At 46.1% G+C, this 22,139-nt stretch overlaps 1 protein-coding gene across 1 annotated transcript in view; it reads left to right on the top strand.

Moving 5' to 3' along the window:
- LOC123756086 (uncharacterized) overlaps nt 1-20,902 on the top strand; it is a 41,666-nt gene extending 20,764 nt beyond the window's left edge. Inside the window, exons 4-6 of the mRNA XM_045739072.2 lie at nt 967-1,117; nt 2,862-3,008; nt 20,515-20,902. Of these exons, the coding sequence (XP_045595028.1) occupies nt 967-1,117; nt 2,862-3,008; nt 20,515-20,619 (403 nt within the window). The 3' untranslated portion in view covers nt 20,620-20,902. The remainder of the gene's footprint in view (nt 1-966; nt 1,118-2,861; nt 3,009-20,514) is intronic.
- The last annotated feature ends 1,237 nt before the right edge of the window (nt 20,903-22,139 follow it).

The following is a 22,139-nucleotide window of genomic DNA, read 5'->3' as shown; positions in this document are numbered from 1 at the left end:
GTGGGGTAATGGCACAGTATGGAGTCAAAACTATAAAAATTTGGCCTGCTTTCGGCTTGGCTGCGGGAGGGGCGCACCTCGGTTTTGGACATTATATGCATATACTCCTGTAGGGAATTTCATTGCGAACACATTGGCACCAAAATGAAAGACCTAGGACAAGAATTAAGGTGACAAAGTTGAAAAGAGAATATGCATTTTATTGCTCTTGAGCACTTAAAGGAGTAAATGAACAGTCACAACAACCAAGAAATGAATTGATTACAACCAATCTTGAGAAAGAAGTGGATGCATGGATTGAGTATGACATGTTCCTACTGCACCAAGCATATCTGATGATATCATTAATTTGGCGACAGAAAATATCCAGATGAATTTGCAGGATTCAGAAGATTCATCGGAGGAGGATGAGGAAGGCAGAGCAAGCATGGCAGAGGTACAAAAGAGCTTTGAAACCATTTTAAAGTTTATTTAGAGAAGATTTGATGTCAATCCTCAGAGTCTGATGGCATTTTATAAATTTTACACTGTTTAAATAAATGGAAAGATATGGCTTGAAGCAATTAATACTTAAGAGACTTTTAAGAGGGCTTCCAAGAGATCTCAGACTGAAGCTTCTTTTGTTCCTCTTCTATGTAACCCTCAACTGAGATGTTGAGGTACACTGTTGATGTCGATGTCAACCAAGATGTTGAGTGCACCTCGCAGTTGGGCCCGGGGTGTACAGAAGGGAGGATGTTGAGTGTATGTGTGTGACTAATATGTGCACCATATTTTCGAGCATATTGGTGTTCCATATATTTGATTACATAAATTTCTCAAATTACACTTGAATAATATTACAGCAAAAACAGACAAAAAACAATTGACATTGAAATACTCATGACATATATTTGTGGCAACTACTGCCCCACAGGGGCAGCATGAAACACTTTCATGAGCATGGGTTTTTGTCATATTTTCTAGACTTCCATCGGTGGTGAAGCCTGTGAACATCACTTTTCCATCATTACACAGTGGAGTATTATTGGAGAAGGATCTTCCACCTATTCCAAATATTACAGAAAAAATTGATCCAATTGCGAAGAGGCAAATAAAAGAAGCACCACCAAACCAGGTGAGTGGAAGTGGGCTGTTGTTCTGCAGGAGAGTTCATGTGACATTCTTTCCAGTGTTAGTCTATTTGGTGAATGTAGCTGGTAAATTTTTTACCTTGCTTAAATTTAATGGTAACTTTAGTAATACAATCTCTCACAACAGCTTTTCTGTGGGGAGCTCTGTCGGCTCCCTGAAGCTAGCTTACTGATTCAGTGCGACACTACTTGGAGTCATTAGTTGCAGAGTTCTTGTATGCCAACTGGGGACCACGAGCCAGAGCTTAGCCCCCTCACAGAGGCGCAGGGAGCAATGGCTCATGAACACTGTACATTTAAAGTTTATCATCTTTCCATCAACCAGGGGGAGCACCCAGAAAGGTAGGCAAATCAAAAGATTCGCCTACCTTTCGGCATGGTTGCAAAATGTGACCTATATCCTCATATTATCAAAAGAACTTCACCACCCTTTGTGTCCAGCATTTTAAGGAGATGGAGAACTTCAGCCTGCTGTATAACCGCTTCAGTCATCCTAGACACAGTGCTTGGGGCAAGATGTGGAGGCTAACATTAAGGATCAGGGACTTGCATCTTGGCAGCAAAGTGATTAGCCAATAGATCAACCTTCTGATTGCTGGTTTCAACAGTTCCATCCTCCTGGTTTAGAGGCAGGATTGCCTCTAAAGATGAATATCCCTGCCGATCTTTCACCAATTACTGTACTACCAGACCTTGGATCCAACCCTTCCAGATGCAAGTTTTCTTTGCGTTTCGGATTCCCATCTGGATATACAGTAGCCCACTTTTGAACTTTTCATTATTCGACAAGATTGTCTATGAATTTTTCTGTTATGAGCCAAGGGATGCCTTGTAAGTCTCCTCCAGGCCTTGCTTTTGGCCTCGGCTGCCATTCGGCAGTGATGTCCAAACCAAAGCCGATCTATAAATATTATAGCTTCCCCCTCTCCCGGGGGGGTGGGGCCACGCGATGGCGTGGTATGATGTTAGTTTGTTTTCTTGGGAATTGAGGGAATTTTACCCCTCTGTTGGGCTTTTTGTTTGCATTTTTCTTATCTTGTGGGTTCTGTTTTGTTACACTTACCTTTCTTGTCCCTAACCCCAGTTGATGGCAGATAAGGTAAACCCCTGACCACAGGGGGATTTTCCAGGGCCATTGCTTCCTGCACCTCTGACAGGTTCTGGCTTGTGGGTCTCGGTAGACAGAACTCCAGTGACTAATGCCCTGGTCTAATGTATTGCATATTAACCCAATAGCTCCAGGGAGCCAATGGGGCTCCCCACAGAAAAGTAAACTACAGAACTTTCCTGGAATGTTTTTTTTTCCATATAGCACTGTATAGCATGAAGTTTAATGTTTATGAATTCACATGACTTGTTATATTCTAATGCATTATTTGCCTCTGGCAAGAGCTGGCTGTATAATGTTTGGAAAGGCATAGCATACTGTACTGTATGATTTTAAGAAACTTATGTTTGCAGATTGTTATAGCTTACATACATACTTTTAATTTTTTTTTACCGAACTACTTGGGCTGGATGGTAGAGTGACGGTCTCGCTTCGTGCAGTTTGGCGTTCAATCCCCAACCGTCCAAGTGGTTGGGCACCATTCCTTTCCCCCATCCCACCCCAAATCATTATCTGACCTTTTCCAAGTGATATATAGTTGTAATGGCTGGGCACTTTCTCTTGATAGTGCCCTTCCCCTTTAAAGCAATAAATTCTAGTTCTGAAGTTATTGGTTGCAGGTGACTGAGAAGCAAGCTGCTCGGTTAATTGTAATTAGAAGGCAAAAAATGAAGAAACACAAGCTGAGAAAGCTACGCAAGAAGATGAAGTTTGTGTATCTGAAGGCTAGGCAGAAGAGAGAATACAAGAAGGAAAAACTTTTCCAGGTATTGTTAATATGTACTACCCGCTGGTCATTTATATCCTCCTCTTTCTTGATATATTTTGTGCAGCCTTTACTCATTTTATTTAAATAAAAGTGGAATGCAAAATACTGAGTGAAGACAATTTATATAACTGATAATGAGTGACATCTATCTATACAGTGGCACCTCAACTTACGACTGCCCCTACTTACGAATTTTTTGAGTTACGACATGAATTTGGTCGGAAAATGCGACGGTAGCTTGACTTACGAACTTTGCCTCGACTAGCGACTTTGTTGATACGCGTATGGGTCAACCGATCATGTGGTTCCTGGTGGCACGGCCGACCCCCGCCTCAGTTTTCCACAGCCGCCTGCTTAGTGATGATCGTGCTTGTAAAGAATTTCATTATTTTTGGGTTTTTTATTTTTTGAACATAAGTCATTATTATATATCACACCATGGGTCCCAAGAAAGTCAGTGATAAGGTTCAACCTAAGAAAACACATGTGAGGATATCTTGAGGTTATCTTGAGGTTATCTTGAGGTTATCTTGAGATGATTTAGGGGCTTTTTAGTGTCCCCGCGCCCCGGTCCTCGACCAGGCCTCCACCCCCCAGGAAGCAGCCCGTGACAGCTGACTAACACCCAGGTACCTATTTTACTGCTAGGTAACAGGGGCATAGGGTGAAAGAAACTCTGTCCATTGTTTCTCGCCGGCGCTTGGGATCGAACCCGGGACCACAGGATCACAAGCCCAGCGTGCTGTCCGCTCGGCCGACCGGCTCCCTGACCATAGTGGAAAAACAAATCATTTGTAAACATGACAATGGTATGAGGATTGTCGATGTAGAGTAGAGGATGTTCCTTTCTCATTAAGAAAATGCGTGCAGTATGGGAAGAATTGCCATATTCACTTTTCAAGTTTTGCTGAAAAGTGTCACCCAAATCAAGCTGTAGCAAATCGTCGTGTTAATTTTTTTAACAACAATGTGATGTCTCACTTCAGACAAGTGTTACAATGTAGGGAAAAAAGAGTGTCGCTAGACAGGTTTTTAGTGAGAAAAGAAGCAGTGAGCCACAAGCAGGTCCTAGTGGTATGCAGGCAAAACATAGGAGAGAGAACCCCAGAAAAGAATTTATCAAGAAAGTCATCATTGCCTGATGATATAATGGAAGGGGACTTCCCTTCCAAACACTAACACCTCTCCTTCTTCCCTTCTCACCGTCTTCCATATGCCAACAAGAGTCCTCATTCAAGGTAAGATATACATACAGTACTGTATTGTAGCTAGTACAAAATAAGTGTTATTCGGTATAAAATGTATTTTTAAGTTAATATTTTTGGGGTGTGTGGAACGGATTAATTCAATTTACATTATTTCTTATGGGAAAATTCGTCTTGACTTAAAAATTGTTGACTTACAACCCATCTCTGGGAAGGAATTAAATTCACAAGTTGAGGCCCCGCTGTATCTGTGAAAAAGGGTACAGTCATATTGTACACAAGACTGTTCAACAAAACTTGTTTTCTGATTGTCAAAACCATATACCTGTATATTGTTGGGATACGGTGTATTAACTTGGGCTGTGTTACTCAGTTGGATTGGAGGAACCTGACAGCTGAGTGGACAGCGCTCAGGATTTATAGTCCTGAGGTTTCGTGTTCGATCCCCAGTGGAGGCGGAAACAAATGGGCAGAGTTTCTTTCACCCGGATGCCCCTGTTACCTAGCAGTAAATAGGGACTTGGTAGTTAGACAGCTGCTATGGGCTGCTTCCTGGGGTTGTGTAACAAAAAGGACGCCTGGTCGAGGACCGGGCCACGGGTACGCTAAGCCCCAAAATAATCTCAAGATAACCTTAAGGTCTGGTAGGTTTTAAAATCCATTAGCGAATCATCTTGTATACGATGTCCCCCCTCAAGAATGTCGCCTTGTTGTGGTAAGGGGCCTCGCATACAACTCCCTGGGGTAAGCGGGGGTTTGCCCCTGCTCCCTCTCCAGGTGCCAAACAGGCAAATGTATGCTAACATAGGGATCTTGTTCAGGTCAGTGGGCCACCTGTTGGAAGGGTCACTTGTGAGGGTCACCTCCATTGCCCTTGGAGGATGGTTGGGTGTCCTGGCTGCAGTGAGGGAGGAAGAGGTCTTTACACCAGTGTGGGAGAATGTATGGAGCAGTAGGACTCCTGCCTCCCCCTGTTAACCCTGTTAACCCTTGGACAGCAGCTATGTAGAAACGATCATAACTGCCTATGCACAAAAAATAAAGCTATTATAGAAATATTAATTTGTATGCAAAATGTAAGAAAACAAAAATAAGTAAATATTTATAGTTTCACTGGGTGGAGGTGCTCTGCAAGGCTGCGTCTGGCACTTGTTAATGCCTGGTGCTCAACTTTTGCTGATTCTTCCTGTTTTATTTTCAAATGTTTCACTAATTGTTTTATCACTTGTTTTTCTTTATTTACATCTACAGAGAGCTATTACATCCATACTTGCATCATGCATGTGAAACCCAGACAATAATTTTTGAACCATCATATGATTTACAATCCCTAGGGTACCTTAGGGAGCCGGTCGGCCGAGCGGACAGCACGCTGGACTTGTGATCCTGTGGTCCTGGGTTCGATCCCAGGCGCCAGCGAGAAACATTGGGCAGAGTTTCTTTCACCCTATGCCCCTGTTACCTAGCAGTAAAATAGGTACCTGGGTATTAGTCAGCTGTCACGGGCTGCTTCCTGGGGGTGGAGGCCTGGTTGAGGACCGGGCCGCGGGGACACTAAAAAGCCCCGAAATCATCTCGAGATAACCTCAAGAAGATAACCCTAGGGATTGTCAGATGATGATAATCACATCCTAATAGGGGCACAGCTTGGGAGATGCACCTCTTCCTGCACTGGGCAGTGCTCGGCTTCCCTTGTTACCCTGGTAGGTCATATCTCTTGGCTCTGGGACCCAAACTTTGAGTCGGTATGCTTTCCATACTGACTTCCTTTTGAAAAAGGAAGTCAGTATGGAAACCGACTTCCCTAAGTGACCAGGCCCCCCCGAGTCGGAAAGTGATGGAAGATCAGACTCCATAGGCATGGCTACCTTACCTTGAGGTTACCTTGAGGTGCTTCCGGGGCTTAGCGTCCCCGCCGCCCGGTCGTCGACCAGGCCTCCTGGCTGCTGGACTGATCAACCAGGCTGTTGGACGCGGCTGCTCGCAGCCTGACGTATGAGTCACAGCCTGGTTGATCAGGTATCCTTTGGAGGTGCTTATCCAGTTCTCTCTTGAACACTGTGAGGGGTCGGCCAGTTATGGCCCTTATGTGTAGTAGAAGAGTGTTGAACAATCTCGGGCCTCTGATGTTGATAGAGTTCTCTCTCAGAGTACCTGTTGCACCTCTGCTTTTCAACTGGGGTATTCTGCACATCCTGCCATGCCTTCTGGTCTCATGTGATGTTATTTCTGTGTGCAGGTTTAGGACCAGCCCCCTCAATTATTTTCCACGTATAGATTATTATGTATATCTCCCGCCTGCGCTCAAGGGAATACAGATTTAGGCTCTTTAGTCGGTCCCAATAGTTTAGATGTTTTACGGAGTATATTCTAGCAGTAAAGGATCTCTGCACGCTCTCCAGGTCAGCAATTTCTCCAGCTTTGAAAGGTGCTGTCATTGTGCAGCAGTACTCCACTCTAGAAAGCACAAGCGTTTTGAAAAGTATCATCATCGGTACAGCATTTCTAGTGTGAAAAGTTCTTGTTATCTAACCTGTCATTTTTCTTGCAGTTGTGACAGCTACTTTATTGTGTTCTTTAAAGGTAAGGTCTTCCTACATGGGTGGATCTTTTATATTGCCTTTTTGTTCTATGTTATGATTTGCCTGAGTTTTGTACATGGTTTCCGTTTTTATACTTTCATTTTCCATAGCGCATGAGCTGGAACTTATCTTCGTTAAACACCATATTATTTTCTGTAGCCCATAGAAAGACCTGATCTACATCTGACTGGAGGTTTGCCGTGTCCTCTATGTTGCCTACTCTCATGAAGATCTTAGTGTCATCTGCAAAGGATGATACAGTGCTATAGGTTGTGTTCTTGTCTATGTCCGATATGAGGATGAGAAAAAGTACTGGAGCAAGCACAGTACCCTGGGGGACTGAGCTCTTCACGGTTGATGGCTACATTGAGCCCAGACCAGGTTTCATCGTTGACTATACCATGTGACCCTCTCCATTTTCCTCCCATGGAAATGGGAGGGTTGAGCCCCAAGCCCCCAGTTGTGACCACCTTGGCACCTGAAGTGGCTTCATCTGTCGTGGTGATAACATTACCTTTTACCCCCATCCTCAGTGGGGGAGCTCAGTACCATACCTGTACTCGTACATGCATAATTCATTTCAACACTACTTTGTTCCAGGATTTAATTGGCCCTGCTTCGTGGCATAAGTATTTTGATCTTTGTCATGACAAACATGTGCAACCTGATGATTTACACATCTGTAAGCACCTAGTTGAGTCTGTAGATACCTTTTAACTCCACCAGGATGTATAGTTGCAGCCCCTTCTGAATAAGCAGCTGCCTGTCTAGCTATGTTGTTCCTGGTTCTAGACCCTGGTTCAGGTCTCCAAAAACACCCAGTTAAATGCCAGCATTGGCACAGTCATTCTTCAGGTCCATGTTGCAGTTGGAGATAAGGGCCTCAAAGACTGCCACGAGGATATTAACACTTTCCGGCCCCCTTCGATGGTAAAAAAAAAAGCGGTATGTGCGCGCGGCGTTTTTGCCGCGTAAGCGTAAAAACAAAAATGTGTATACTCTTTTTACTCTCCTGACCTTAGTTCTCGAGCTACGTATTTCATTTTGGTACCAACGTGTTCGCAATAAAATTGTCTAGAAGAACATCAGTAAAAAAAGTCACGAAACGTATAGGGATACCAGCACCAAATAAATAACTACGAAGATGACTCGCAGTGAGCGCCCAACAGCAACAAAATGTTTTTACTCTTTGGATTGTTATCACCTCCACACTTGTCCTACAGCGTTAATTTTGGTATCAATGGACTCGCAATGAAATTTCCAACACGGTGATATGAATATAAGCATAGAATAATGATTGCGGCCCGCCCGCAAGAGTGTGGGAAGTGGTGAAATTGTTACCCGGTATCGGTGACGGGACGACACACGGCGCTTTGAAAGTTTATACTTATTTCACTCTCATGACATTATTATTCTATGTATGTCATTCATTTTTGTGTCAATGTGTTCGCAATAGAATGTTCTATGAGCCCGTAGGTAAAAAAGATCAACAAAGTGTAAGATAGAATAGCGCCAAATATAAAACAACGCTGGAACATATCAGTGAGCGTCAAACACACACGAAATGTTTTTACTTTTGTTATGTTTGTCAAGTTTATACTTGTTGCACACAGTTATTTTTTGGATCGGAATAAAATTCCCTAAACAGACATATGCATATAATACATGATATGGGGAAAGCATTACCAGTATAAACGGCTAAAGTCACCCACCTGCAACCCGTTTGGGACATAATACCATTTGATCGAAGTGGTCCACACCTTTCATGAACTTATTGTACCATGCAGCCTAGTGGTGAGAAAGAGAGCCTCGTGGCGCGCAGTTTGAAACAAACCCAAAGTAAATCGGATAAAAATTGAATTTTATACAAATATTTTAAAAGAGGACATAAATTTATGTCCACCATGCAGGAGCGGGTAGGCGAAACAGGACGCCGGGAGGAGTCCTGATCCGCAGAAAGTGTTAAATATATCCTCGAGGTTCAGAGTTATTCTATCATCCAGATTGATGCATTTACCCAGCCCCCCTCTTGTTGGGATGGCCATCAGCCCTTTTTGAGTAGTTAGGATCATTTTTGATGGTAGGACCCTTCCATCTTCCATAATTCTTGCTGGTGCCAGATGCTTTGTTCAAGAATACATCCTCTCTCCATGCCTATTCAATAGGTGTTGGAAATATGGATATGGGCCTGCAAAGTGCACTAGTGAGATGTGCCTTGTATGGAGAGCCTGGTCATTCTAAGACAATATGATCTACTCTCCAAACTATTTACATCTACTGTGGTGAGGCTCACCCTGCCTTCTGCACATGCATTCACTGTAAATTTAAACAAACCCTTCTTAACTTAAAATATGGTTGTATATCTTTCCCCGGAGCAAGACGCCAGGTCCGCCGTCTAAGCTCTTTCTCTGACATGACTTATGCTCATGTGTTGCATTGCACTTTTCTTCCTTACCCTTCTTCTCTCTCTATCCACAACCATTTCCATGCCTTAAACCCCAATACCTCCACTAGCTGCTCCTCTTCTGCAGCCGAGTGTGTTTCTCCTCAACCACTGACCTGCATTTCCACCCTTCCCAGTCTTCTACCCATTATCTTTGTGTCACCTCTCCCCCTCCTCCATCCTCTATCCACTGTGACCTCCTTCATCTTTCGTCCCCATCCTCCCCTCTGTCCTTTGGCCCTCTCCAACAAATGTCCATCGAGGCTGATGTTCTCCCTCTCCGCCCGAGACTGTGGAAGCTGTCACACAGTACATTGCTACTGGTATGCAAATGTCTAATTCAAAAATGTAAACCTAGTTCCTCTACTTCCTCCTCAGTTGGTAAAAAAGCTTCAGTCCATCCTCTACTCTCTCCACCTTCAATTTTTTTTCTGGGGGGAGCCCCGTCAGCTCCCCAGAGCTTGAGGTTATCTTGAGATGATTTCGGGGCTTAGCGTCCTCGTGGCCCGGTCCTCAACCAGGCCTCCTTTTTGTTGTTTCACACCCCCAGGAAGCAGCCCATAGCACCTGTTTAACTCAAAGGTACCTATTTACTGCTAGGTAACAGGGGCATCAGGGTAAAAGAAACTGCCCATTTGTCTCCGCCTCCACCGGGGATCGAATCCAGAACCTCAGGACTATGAATCCAAAGCGCTGTCCACTCAGCTGTCAGGGGCCAATTAGCATATCAGCTATCCAGGCTGATATGCTAATGTCAGACTTTGGAATCAATCATGTGTAGGAGTTCTGTGGGCCTACCGGGGACCACGAGCTAGAACCTGGCCCCCTCAGAAGAGAGGTTTTCGATACTGTCTCGTTCTTTTGTCATTACAGGTATATCTTCCACTCCGTGCTCTGTCTAGGCACTGCTAATAATTTTGCAATACTCCATGTTGACGCCCTCCCCGCTGGGCGGGGTTGTGCAGTTCGGGCCTCGTGTGTCCTGCGCATGCGCCATGGGAATTTGTTTTGTTATGTATGGTGTACACAATTGCTGGTGTTCTGTGTCCTTTTTCTTTCGGGTGCTTCGCCTCTCTCGCTCCTCTTGTCTCTCCAGTCCATGCCCTGTAGATGCTGGGGGTGTTCTAGATTGTTGCTATGGGAGGATGCTAGGTTTCCCTGCATATGGGTGTGGGGCGCCTCATTCGCCTCTACCCTACTTTTCTCCTGCAGATGTGGCTCTGGCCTTCTTCCTCTGGCGGTGCTCCCGGAATCTTCTCGGCTACGTTGTGTCGTGATACGTTTGTGCCTATGTTCTGCAGGGGAGTTTATGCGGTCTGGCGTCTCAGCCAGGCGCTAGTTCACGGTTTTTGGATACGAATATAGGACCATAAGAACAGAGGTGACTGCAGAGGGCCTATTGGCCCATACAAGGCAGTTCTTATTTATACCCATCTGGTCCCACTCACATACATGTCTAACACATGCTTGAGTCAGTCATGGGGCCCCACCTTCGCCATGTTACGAGGTACAATGGTGGAAGGTAAATGTTATGGGGTAAATGTTACACTGGGTCAGGATGTTATGAGGTGACATTTTGCTGTAGTTTTGATACTGGGGATGCGTGTTGGGGTTTGGTTGTGGCATTTTGTTTGGCCCTTGTGTGCTTCTTCCTGGGGCCTTGTTTGTCTGTGTTGTTTGTTACACGGTGAGTCACGGCCCCGTTTTTCGTGGTCTTATCTGGGTCACTCATTCCTTGCCCATCTTGCAATGTCTGGCTTAGCCCTTCCATATACATTGGATTCTCTGTGCTCTCCTAGTTGTCCTTACCTAGCTGTGTTTTCGGAGGTTGAGCTCTGGCTCTTTGGTCCCGCTTCTCGGCTGTCAATCGCCTGACATAGCATCTTCTTTCTATGCTCGTGTCCCTCGCTGCTGGTGCTGTGACTGTTTTTCTAGTCCGTATGGCTTGTTCTCCTGTATCCACTTCAGGTCAATTGACCTGCGGGGTTATATGTGAGGGGTAGTTGGATTGTTTTGCGTGTCGGTTACTCGTCAGGGCTTGACATCTGCAAGAAGCTCTGTACAAGTTAGTTTACACTTGGTTTGTGTTCTGCTAACTAAGTGTCAAGAGATGTAATAGTTCTGGTGTTACCTCGCCCCTCTCGTTACACATTGTTGTGTGGTTTAGTATGTGGGGCATTCACTCCTCGTTGCTAGACTGGTCGCCCGGGCTGTTTGACGCGACTGCGTGCAGCCTGACGTATTACTTACAGCCTGGTTGATCAGGTATCTTTTGGAGGTGCTGATCCAGTTCTCTCTTGGTCACTATGTGGGGTTAGCCTGTTTTGCCCCTTATGTGTCTGGAGATGTGTTGAACAGTCTCGGGCCTCTGATGTTGCTGGGGTTCTCTGAGCAGAGAGGCTAGGTTGGACTTTGTCTATGTTTAGTTTCCTGCTTTTGCACCGCCCCTATGTTTGGTTCTTTCCCGGCTTGCTGGATTTGGGTTCCTGGTTTCCTGGCTTACCCTGCCAGTTGGCATTTTCCAGATCTAGCAGTGTTACTTCTCACGAGTTTCGCATTGGAACCACAGTGTCTCCGATTTCCTGGCGAGCTCGCTAGCATTAGTAAGTTTTCTGTACGGCAGACGTTCCTTCTCATTCCTTGCTGGCTTGGGTTCTGGCTCTGCTTGCTCAGTGGTCGCACCCGAGGTTTTCCCGTGGCTCCGCCTCTTCCTATGCTCAATCGGTCCATGGCGGGGCTGGTTCGGTTCTGCCTCGAGTATCTCGCCATCTATTGGTGGTCAGGTGGCTTCGTTGATGGTGTCCCACCTGCGTGCTTCATCTTGGCGGCGGTGTGGGGTTTTCTTTGGCGGTCCTTCCATTTTCTTTCTGTCCCTTCGTCGGTTTGCTATGTTTTCTTGACGTCGTCTGGTCCTTCTCTTGTGGAGGTTTAGGGCCTTCATCTTGCCACATACTGTCGACTTGTCTCGTGCGGCACTGGCGGAGCCGCTCCAGGCTGCTTCGGTTTTGGAAGTTGTCTCAGCACCTCTTCGCGAGCCATCTCTGGGGTGGTTCACCTACGGCCTGCTCTTGCGCCACTTGAGCCGTCCTGGTTCTTGAATTGTGTGCTCTTTTCTCTTCTCCTCGGTTTGTGGTGGCCCCTTCGGATCCGATTTGTTTTACGAGGCTCTTTTCTTGTTGGCGTTGACCTCTAGGGGTCGGGTTGGAGTGCTTCATGCCCACCTCTGGCGCCTGGGTTTTGGCTCTTTTGGTTCTCTTGATAGATTTGTTCGCTTGCGGCCGTCTCCTCCTTTTCTGGCGAAGACTAGGCACGGCTGCTTTCTGGAGAGGTCCTTGGGTTGTTTGACGAATGGTTGGTCTGCCTGGGGTGCATCGTGTGTTGTGTTCGGTTGCTGCTCTGCGTGTGCTTGGCGTGCCACAGCTGCCGTGACCAGGGTCACGCTTTGGGTTGTTCCGAGTTCCCCTCTTCCCTGTTCCAGGGTGTGGTTCTCTCTGGTCGTTCGCAGGGGGGTTCGGTCCTGCCAGCCTGCTGTCTGTCCCTGTGCGCACGTCGTTCGTTGGTTGTGAACCAACGTTCCTTCTCTGCGTTCCTTCGTCGATGTTCCTGGGCCTTGTCGGGCCTGTGTGGCCTTGGGTTGGCAGTTGCAGTTTTTGTCTCTGCTTCGCGTTGGAGATGTGCGTCTTCTGCCTCCCGGGTTAGGTCCCTCTTGTTTTCGTCTTTGGGTAGGTACAGTAGCTCCAGAGAGCCAATGGGGCTCCCCCCAGAAAACCAGCGTTGAATGTAATGAAACGCTATTTTCTGGGTGAGACTCGGAGGCTCCCAGGCAACCCTCCCTCCACCTTGGTCGGCGGTTTTAGCGTGTTTTGATGTCCAGCCTTTGAACTGAGCTGGTGGATTGCCGCCATGCTAGTCTGGGGGTTCCCCCTTTCCTGTACTGGGGATGGGGGAGCAGCGCAGCGACGTGTGACATTATATTCGTTTGCCTGTTTCTGTTTGGGGAGTTCTATCCACTTGTTCGGCTTTTCGTCTCAATTTTCACCAGAATAGGGATTTGTATTAGGATTCTTACCTTTCTGGGTGTCTGTTCCGGTCGATGGTAGACATAGAATGCTTCCAACCACACGGAGGGTTTCTATAGGTCATTGCTCTTCATGCCTCTTCTAAGTGGGGCCAGGTTCTGGCTTGTGGTCCTCGGTAGGCCTAAGAACTCCATACACATGACTGATGCTAAAGTCTGACATTAGCATATCAGCCTGGATAGCTCCGGGGAGCCTCCGGGTCTCGGCCAGAAAATGGCGTTTCATTACATTCAACGCTGTTTTTTTTTTTCTCTACATCTCTGATCTCAGTGGTGGAATTTGCTATATACATTATAATAAATAATAATTTATTTAGACAAAAGTACGTTCATTCATACACAGGACATAAGTACAGTGTAGGGTTCCTGTAGGGTAAGACAAGTATTGTGCCTAAAACCACTAATGCACAGAGAATTTTCTGCATAAATTCCTGTGTTCCTTGATTCTCCCTCTCATGCTGTTTCTGACCCAGAACTTTCTGCTGTTTCTGTCTTCCCCTCACCCCAATTCCCCCAACTGCCCCTCTCTGGTGCCTTCTCCTGTACTGGACCCAGTTGCTGCTCCAACCCCCAGTTCGTTGGCTGATGCGATCTGGGGCAGTCGTCAACTATGACCTCGATTTCTTGGCAGTGTTTTGCCTTGGTGGTGTATCTGCTGCTGGTGGTGGCGGTGGCCAGGTGTAACATCAGTGTACTGGGGCTGCATGGGCTTAGGGTTATCATCCCTAAGAGCTTTGTAAGTACTACCCATGGGTGCTAGGGTTCTCTTCCATAGTACCGTCAGGACTCCACTTCTGTAGGGGTTCTTGCTGCTCGGTATTTACCCTGCCCATGGGGGCCAGCTGGGGTTTCGTGGCCTTTGTTTGGTCTTGGGTAGGAAGTGGTGGTGTTGCTGGTTGGGGGGCGCAAGGTGCTGCTCAGCGGCTATGTTCCTGTTTCCTCTGGGGACATTGTACTTTTGTGGGGGTTTTCTTTTATTTTTGTTTTCTTTGCCTGGTTGGGGTCTGCCTTGTTTGGCTATTGGTCCACTTGTGATATTTTGGTGGCCCTCTGCTAGGCCCCTATGATTGTACACGTCTTGGGTTTCAGTGTTGTAGCTCATCTCCCCCTTGCTCTTGGGTTTAACTGGTTTTACAACATCTTGCCTGAGCTTCCCATAGCAGTCGGCCTACAGGTGCTGGAAAACCCTATCAGGCTCGGTGGACCGATGGATACGTCAACTGTGTTCCAACTCGCCCTGTGCGAGTTTGAAGGTTGCTGTGTGCCCTTGTCTCAGGATGACAGTCACCAGTTTTGCCTCCGTCATGCTGCCTATTGGGTCAACTACACCTTTGACCTGAAGTCTTGCAAGACGTATTCTCTGCTCGTGCTCCAATTTACCCATTTTGTAGACATTGAGGTTCAGGTACAGGCGGCATCCGTGTTGCATGCTCGGTTTTGGTTGCTGCAACGTGCTAGGTTGGTTGCCCACCCAAATGCCCCAAGCTGCCCCGTTTTGGTTATAGGGTCCTGGACTTAGGGGTTTAGTCCGCACTCCCCAGTCCTTTCCCAGTTGGGGTTGTTCGCTCTACTCCTGGCTCCCAAATGTCTGAGGGTTTCGGGGTCAGGGCAGGGGTTTAGTTGATGAGACTTGGGCGGCTTCAGTGGCTGCCCCGTTCGGGTTGGGGACGAAGGCATTCGAGACTTCTCCACTTGCTGAGGCCTCTGGGTCCCACCAGCAGACCCCCTTCTTTTCTGCCTTTTCCCTGGAATCTGCCTTTTCTTCAGGGGTAGAGGGTGTGGAGGACGGCTCTGCCCTGAGTCCTAGTTTGGAGGATCCCAGGGTGGGACAAGAGTTGACCTGGGGGGCTTGGGGCTCCCTTTGATCCCGCTTGGGTTTTAGTGACCTCTTTGCGGGGTTTGTTGTTGCAAGGGGAAGAGTTTTCTTAACCCCCCCCCTCCCTTTCCCTGTATCAATATGATTTGGGGTTGGCTTCCTCCCCAGGTTCAGTTCCGGGTTCCCTTGGGTTCCTCAGCTCCTTCATTCCGGAGGTTTTCTGCCTCTCGCATCTCCCCTAAGGAGGTTCGGGAGGCTCTACCTCCTGTGAGACCAGGATTCTGCCCCTGTGATGGATCCGTCCTCATTTGAGTTTGGTTCTTCTTCCCCGTATTGGGTGCGTTATGCAAGGCGGACAGCCCGCCTGCTTTCATACCTCTCACTGTATTTCCCACTTCTATACTTCCCTTCACCTATGCCTCTCCTTCCTCTTTACTCCCCCCCCCTTCCCCCCCAAAAAAAAGGTGCGTTATGAGGTTCTGGAGTCTTCCTGGCTGACAGACTGCCCATTCTTTTTGTTGGGGGCATGGCATGAGTTTTGTCTGACCTAGCACGCTCGAATGTCGGGAGGCTTCCTACCGTTCTGCAGGTTTACCTAGGGGGGGCGAGTTTGAGTGCCTTAATGTGTGCTTGTTCACCTGTGCTTCCTCTGGATGTTGGCCTTGTGTAGCTGCATGTGCAGGTTCCCACCCTTTCAACATTCTTTGATAGCTGAGGATTCACGCGCCCGTGGGCATTTAGCTTCAGGTCTTGCACTTTTTTCCTTCTCGAGCTGTCCTCGGACTGGCTTGGGGAGGATGTGGAGGTGTTGAATGCCGGGCCATCGTCTGATGTGCTGCCCTCGGCGGCTCGGGCATCGGCTGCAATCTTGAAGCTGTTTGCGCCGATTCTAAGGGAAGGGATGTCTCTGTTCTTTGCTTCTCACCTCATGTGCCGGCAAGCTAGGCTCACTCTCTCTTTGGAATCCAGTTTGGCCCCTAGCTCTTAGGTTTTCCTCATCCTTTTGTCCATTGTCCAAATTTTATACCTAATTCATCCAAATCTACACTACAAAAGTATGTTCAAGTTATTACTCACCATTGCTGATGACTCCTGTTGGCGTACTAGAAGATGGTGAGGAAGGGGGGAGGAGGAGAGGTGTTACTGTTTGGAAGGGGAGTCCCCTTCCATTATTACATCAGGCAGTGAAGATTTCTCTGGAGTGCACACTCTGGCACCTTTTGCCTGCATACCACTAGGATCCTGGATGTGCTCTCACTGCTTGATTTTTTCACTTTTCTCACAAGGAAGCATTCCATTGAAGATTATTTTTCCCTTCTTTGCAACACTTGTCTGTAGTGAGGCATCACATTATCATTAAAAAGATCAATGCAACGGCCTACTACAGCTTTATCTGGGTGATTCTTTTCAGTAAAACTTTGCAGTCCTGCAAAGTTTTGCACACATTTTCCTAATTAATGAGGAAGGGACGTTCTCTACTGCCTCCTCTTCCTCCCCTGAAGATTTGTTGTACTGTCTAGCTAGTTCAACAACACTGAGTACTATTTTCATGCTTCCAAATGATCTCTTGTTTTTCCTCTATTGTCATCCTCACATGTGATTTCTTGTCTTGAACCTTACCACTGGCTTTCTTGAGACCTATGGCGAGATTTATAATAACTTTTATGCTCAAATGGCCAAAAATCCGACAAAAAACTGTAAATCCTTGTGAAGAATTCAGGCGGGATAGTCACTGGGTGCGAGGCACTGGTAAACTGAGGCGCAATCGCCGTGCCACCACGCGCTAGGTTGGCCCCGTACGCATATCAACAAACTCGTAACCCAATGCCATGCTCGTATCCTGATGCAAATTTTCAAAACAAATCGGGCTCATAACCTGAAAAACTCCTAAATAGGGACGCTCGTAACCCGAGGTTCTACTGTACCTCTTTCCTGTGGTCCAGCTGTTGCTTGGGTTCTTCTGGCTCAGTTGGAGTTCTACTGCGAGAGATGTCCTAGTGGCTCCTTGGTAGCTGGCCCAGCCTTGGTTTTAGGCACTGCTTGCTTGGTGTTGATATCTGGGGCATTTTCCGCGGCTTCGCTTCTTTCAACAGATTGGACTGGTCTGGTATACAGCTGGTTCCGTCTAATACTACGTTCTTCGCATCTGGTCTTTTTGACGTGGATTTATTATGCTTTTGTATGATGATAAGTTGACTTTGTTGGTGATATCCTACCTGTGAGCTTCTTTTCATTGACAGTATGAACTTTCCTGGCAGTTCTTTTTGCCATTTTCTGTTCTCTTCGTAGGTTGTCTTCTATTTCTGATCAGGTTGTCCTGTCCTTTCTTCTTGGCTTTTAGGACCGTCATTTAATGCCAAATACTGTCGCCTTGTATTGTGCGGCACTGGTGGAGCCGCTGTAGCTTGCATTCGGGGTGGATATCACTTCTGCCCCATTCTGTAAGCTTTCTCATGCTTTGTCTCACCTCTGGCCTACTCATGCGCCACCTAAGCTGTCCTGGTCCTTGGACCGGGTGCTCTCTTTTCTCCTCTGTTTGTGGTGGCTTCTTCGGTTCAAGATTTGTTTTTCTAATGCGCTTTTTTGGGGGGCATTGGCCTCTGGGGGCCAGGTTGGCGAGCTTCATGCTCTCTTCCTGGCAGAAGGGTTTCTATTCCTCTATTCTATTCTATTTGTCCCATTCCCACGTCGTCCACAGGGTTATTCAGGTCTAGACAGCCTGTGGTCTATCCACAGTGCCCACAACTGTTGGTAAGTTTTCTGCTTTGGCTGCCCGTCTTCAGGAACATGTCTTGTGCTGACATTCGGGCGCGGGGATTTGGGAGGTCGAGCAGGGTCCTGGCTCCCAGTTATTTGGTAAACATTCCTGGTCTTAGGCGTTCGTGTGTGGCTATGGGTCGCAGGTTGCAGCCAGTTGTTTCGACTTTGAGTTGAAGAGCGCATGGCGGGTGCCTCCCGGGTAAGTCTCTCTTCTCCTTATCTTGGGTTATGTAGCTCCAGGGAGCCAAAGGGGCTTCCCACAGAAAACCAGCGTTAAATGTAATGAAATGCCATTTTCTGGGTGAGCCCCCAAGGCTCCCAGGCACGTTCCCTCTGGTCAGAGGTTTTGTTTTGCTTTTGATGCTCAGTCTCCCAACTGGGGGTTGGAGCAACCAGCACGGTTTGCTTGTTTCTTTGAGAGTTTGTTGAGTTCTGTCTACCCTGTTCAGTTTCAGTTTTATTACCAAGTGGCGTTTGTTTTGTTATGCCTACCTACCACAAATACCCAAGGCTGCTTTCTAGAACCTTTTGTCCTCTCTTTATTGTCTTTCCTGATTTCTGGAGAGCCGACTCATGCTGACTCGGGTACTTGCAGCCTTTATCTCTGGTCTTCTATTTATATAGACCTGATAAAGAAGGTTCTTGATGACCTCCACAACAGTAACCATTTCCCCACCCATGTAATCGTCGTTCTTTCACCCTTCTCTCTCTCTTCCCCTTGGTGGTAGTTTGAGAAGGCAGACTGGAATCTATTCACTCTGTTACTTTTTCTAACTTGTTTGATATGCCTCTCCCTTGAGCCCTCCTCCTTTTTCATGACACCTTTTTAAATGTTGTCTTGCGCTTGGCCTGGTCAGAGACCGGGCTATGAGGCAATTGATCCCCCGGAAGTTACACAAGGTAGACCCTTGGGGCTACTCATACAGTTAAGCATGAGAGTTGGAAATCTTGTCTCCACTATTACTGTTGACAACCCTGTCCCTTAGATCTGAAAGAAAATTCATAAGATTGCAAGCAAATTTGTTCCAGGCACCTTGCCTGTCCCTCACCTCCATGGTTCTGTTGTGGCAGATCCACAAGTACTCTGAGAGAGAACTCTATCAACATCAGAGGCCCGAGACTGTTCAACACGCTTCCACTACACATAAGGGGCATAACTGGCAAACCCCTCACAGTGTTCAAGAGAGATCTGGATAAGCACCTCCAAAGGATACCTGATCAACCAGGCTGTGACTCATACGTCAGGCTGCGAGCAGCCGCGTCTAACAGCCTGGTTGATAAGTCCAGCAACCAGGAGGCCTGGTCGACGACCGGGCCGCGGGGACACTGAGCCCCGGAAGTACCTCAAGGTAGCCTCAAGGTAAGGATCCAGTGTTGGTCACAAACGAACTGGGTTCACACATTTCAACAGCTAGCTCCTGTACCCATTTTCCTCTTACTTTCCTTACTCTCAAGCCCCTTCTTGAATTTCCTTCCTAAGACTTTAGCACCCACCTACAGCTTCCGTATAACAATCTTTTCTTTCTATTGGAACTGCAGTCTGCCCTGACCCTCTGCAATTCTACAACAGCAGGCTCGGGCAGCACTCATTATGAGATGTTTCGTCATCTCCCGCAGTGCATTTTTCTGTATTTGCTGAATGTTTATAATCGCATTTTGGAGGAGTTTTCAGTCCCCAAGGACTGGCTTAAGGCATTGGTGTTCCTATTCTGAAACCTGGTACTGAAGGGAATTCCCCCTTTGGATTTTTTGCCCCATTGCCCTGACGAGTTTCATTTGCAAACTTTTTGAATGGGGTTGTCAATGGGTTGTCAATGGTTGTCAATTTGAATGGGGATGTCAATGTACATCTGATGTGGTTCTTAAGACACACTCGCCACTTTTTCTTCCTCAATTTGGCTTTCGCAAGTGTCGTAGCACCACTGATGTTTTAGTGGACTTAGAGGCTTACATTCAAACTGTCTTTGCTGCAAAGGCCTTCTTCGTTGCCATTCATTTTGACCTGGAAAATTCCAACCTCGCATACAAGCAGTGATGTGATGTCAATGCCTGTCAAATGAGCTCTCATACATGGCTCCAGTTATAAGCAGGTTGACAAGAACACTCATAAGCCTTCTCACATTTTCCTCATTTGAGTTGGGAAGGTGGGACAAATGAGCGTGTGCTAGTTCTTTCAGCTGTTCTCAAGGCTGTAGTCTTGTTTGAAGCCAGCTGTGGTTTCTTTTGTCTTGCTGACTTTCTGGGTGCCTTCCTGGTAGTGGCATAAATAAATAATTAAATAAATGTCACTGCTCCCTGTACCTCTATGTGGGTGGGGAGGGGAGGCTCTGGCATTGGTACTCGGTAGGCCTATAGAATTCCATGGCTGATGCGACCTAGTAGTAGATGGTACACTATCAGTGACAGTAGCTTTAGAGCACTATAAGGGGCTCCCCTTCCCCTTAGAAATATGGCTTAGTATTTGGACATAAAATCAGTCTCAAGTTATTGTTTCCTGTTCCAGGTTGTGTAAATATGGTCTAATAGCCTTTTCTTAAACATTTGTTAAGGTTGCCATTATATTAAGACCCTGATATCTAAAAAGATATCAAATAATTTTAACTCAAATTTTTCTTTACAGGCCACACAAATGTCATTAGTTCGTGAGTTTGAAGCCTTTGATGCTGCCAATTTTGTGGCAGATATACTACAAAAAACTAAGCAGAATCCTTCCCCAAAGTTGTAACAGGGCAAGTGGCTACCTCAACCTATTATCAAGCAACTTAAGGAAGAAATATTATCAAGCAAATTAAGGGAAAAAAAAAGGACTGGAAATGGGAGATGACATGGTGGTTATTGCAGTAGTTACAATGGTGCAAATAGTATGATGAGGTGACTAAATATCACTAGTATTTACCATTTATTTTAAGTAAATACTGTAAAACAAAATTTGTGCAGGGTTATATAATTTTTTCTCTTACATTTCAATTGTATATTCTATTGTTTAAATAAATATTATGTCAATCTGATTCTCATTCTATATTTCAGTTAACACTTTAAGTACGGTTATTGCCATACATTAATCCCCAGGGTAATAAATAATCTAGACCCATGGAAATAAATTCTGCTCTATTTTTTAATTGTTTACTAAACGATGAGATCATTATACATGGTTGATGGGGTTCTGGGAGTTGTTCTACTCCCTGAGCCCGGTCCCGAGGCCAGGCTTGACTTGTGAGAGTTTGGTCCATCAGGCTGTTGCTTGGAGCGGCCCGCAGGCCCATATACCCACGACAGCCCGGCTGGTCCGGCACTCCTTGGAAAAAACTATCTAGTTTCCTATTTTTTATGCTCGCTGGGAGGATGTTGAACAACCTGCAGACCTCTGATGTTTATACAGTGTTCTCTGATTGTGCCTATGGCACCATTGCATTGGTGCAATTAAATTAAATATTGAGTATTATGGCTTTGCGGTTATCTTCAAATCACAGTGTGGCAATTCCCACTGATGTTTGAATCTCTCTTTCTATCTCTGTTTCTAGACAACATTACTGGTACTGGCAGCAAAGGAGCCGAGTTGCAAGACTTCCTTTCAGCTGTGCCAGGAACTGTCTTATGTGCGTTATAGGTGTACTACTGCATTGTGGGCCTGTATACAATACCTAACACATAATTGACAAAAACAGTGATTAAAAGATCTATTTATTCCACACATTTTGTAATCTGAAGTGAAACAGGTGAACATATAACCATTAACTTGAACATCTCGGACCTCTACCATACAATACTTTACCAGTCGGTAAGATTACATCGTTATTACTCCATGGATCTAATGACTTCCTCACTTGGCTTTCTCTCAACATGCCCAAGACCCCCATAATTTTTTTAACTTTTTTTTTTTACAAAAGTATAATTTTTTCAATTTTTGTTCATATTTGCAGGTAAAGTAACACCGTTCATGATACAGTAGCTACATTTTAGAATCCAAGCTCTTAATGTTTACCATATCTAAGTACAGTATCTGTAATTTATCACTGTAAACCCTTGGACTGCACCCTTATTATAACTGACATGAGGGTGATGAGGGTTCCCCCCCCTCCCCTCCTACCCCCAGTACGACAAGATTTTTTTTTTTTTTTGTAATATGTTGAATGCATTACCTTATCACAAAAATATATATATATATTGTGAGTGACTGACTGTTGGCCATGATGAAGCCTGGAAGTCTCACAATGGCATCACGATTCATATGTATTCATCAAGCAA

This window comes from Procambarus clarkii, chromosome 36 (genome assembly GCF_040958095.1).
Source record: "Procambarus clarkii isolate CNS0578487 chromosome 36, FALCON_Pclarkii_2.0, whole genome shotgun sequence".
NCBI classification, from domain to species: domain Eukaryota; kingdom Metazoa; phylum Arthropoda; class Malacostraca; order Decapoda; family Cambaridae; genus Procambarus; species Procambarus clarkii.
Note: the sequence above shows the minus strand (reverse complement) of the source record. Positions and strands in the feature narration are given on the sequence as shown.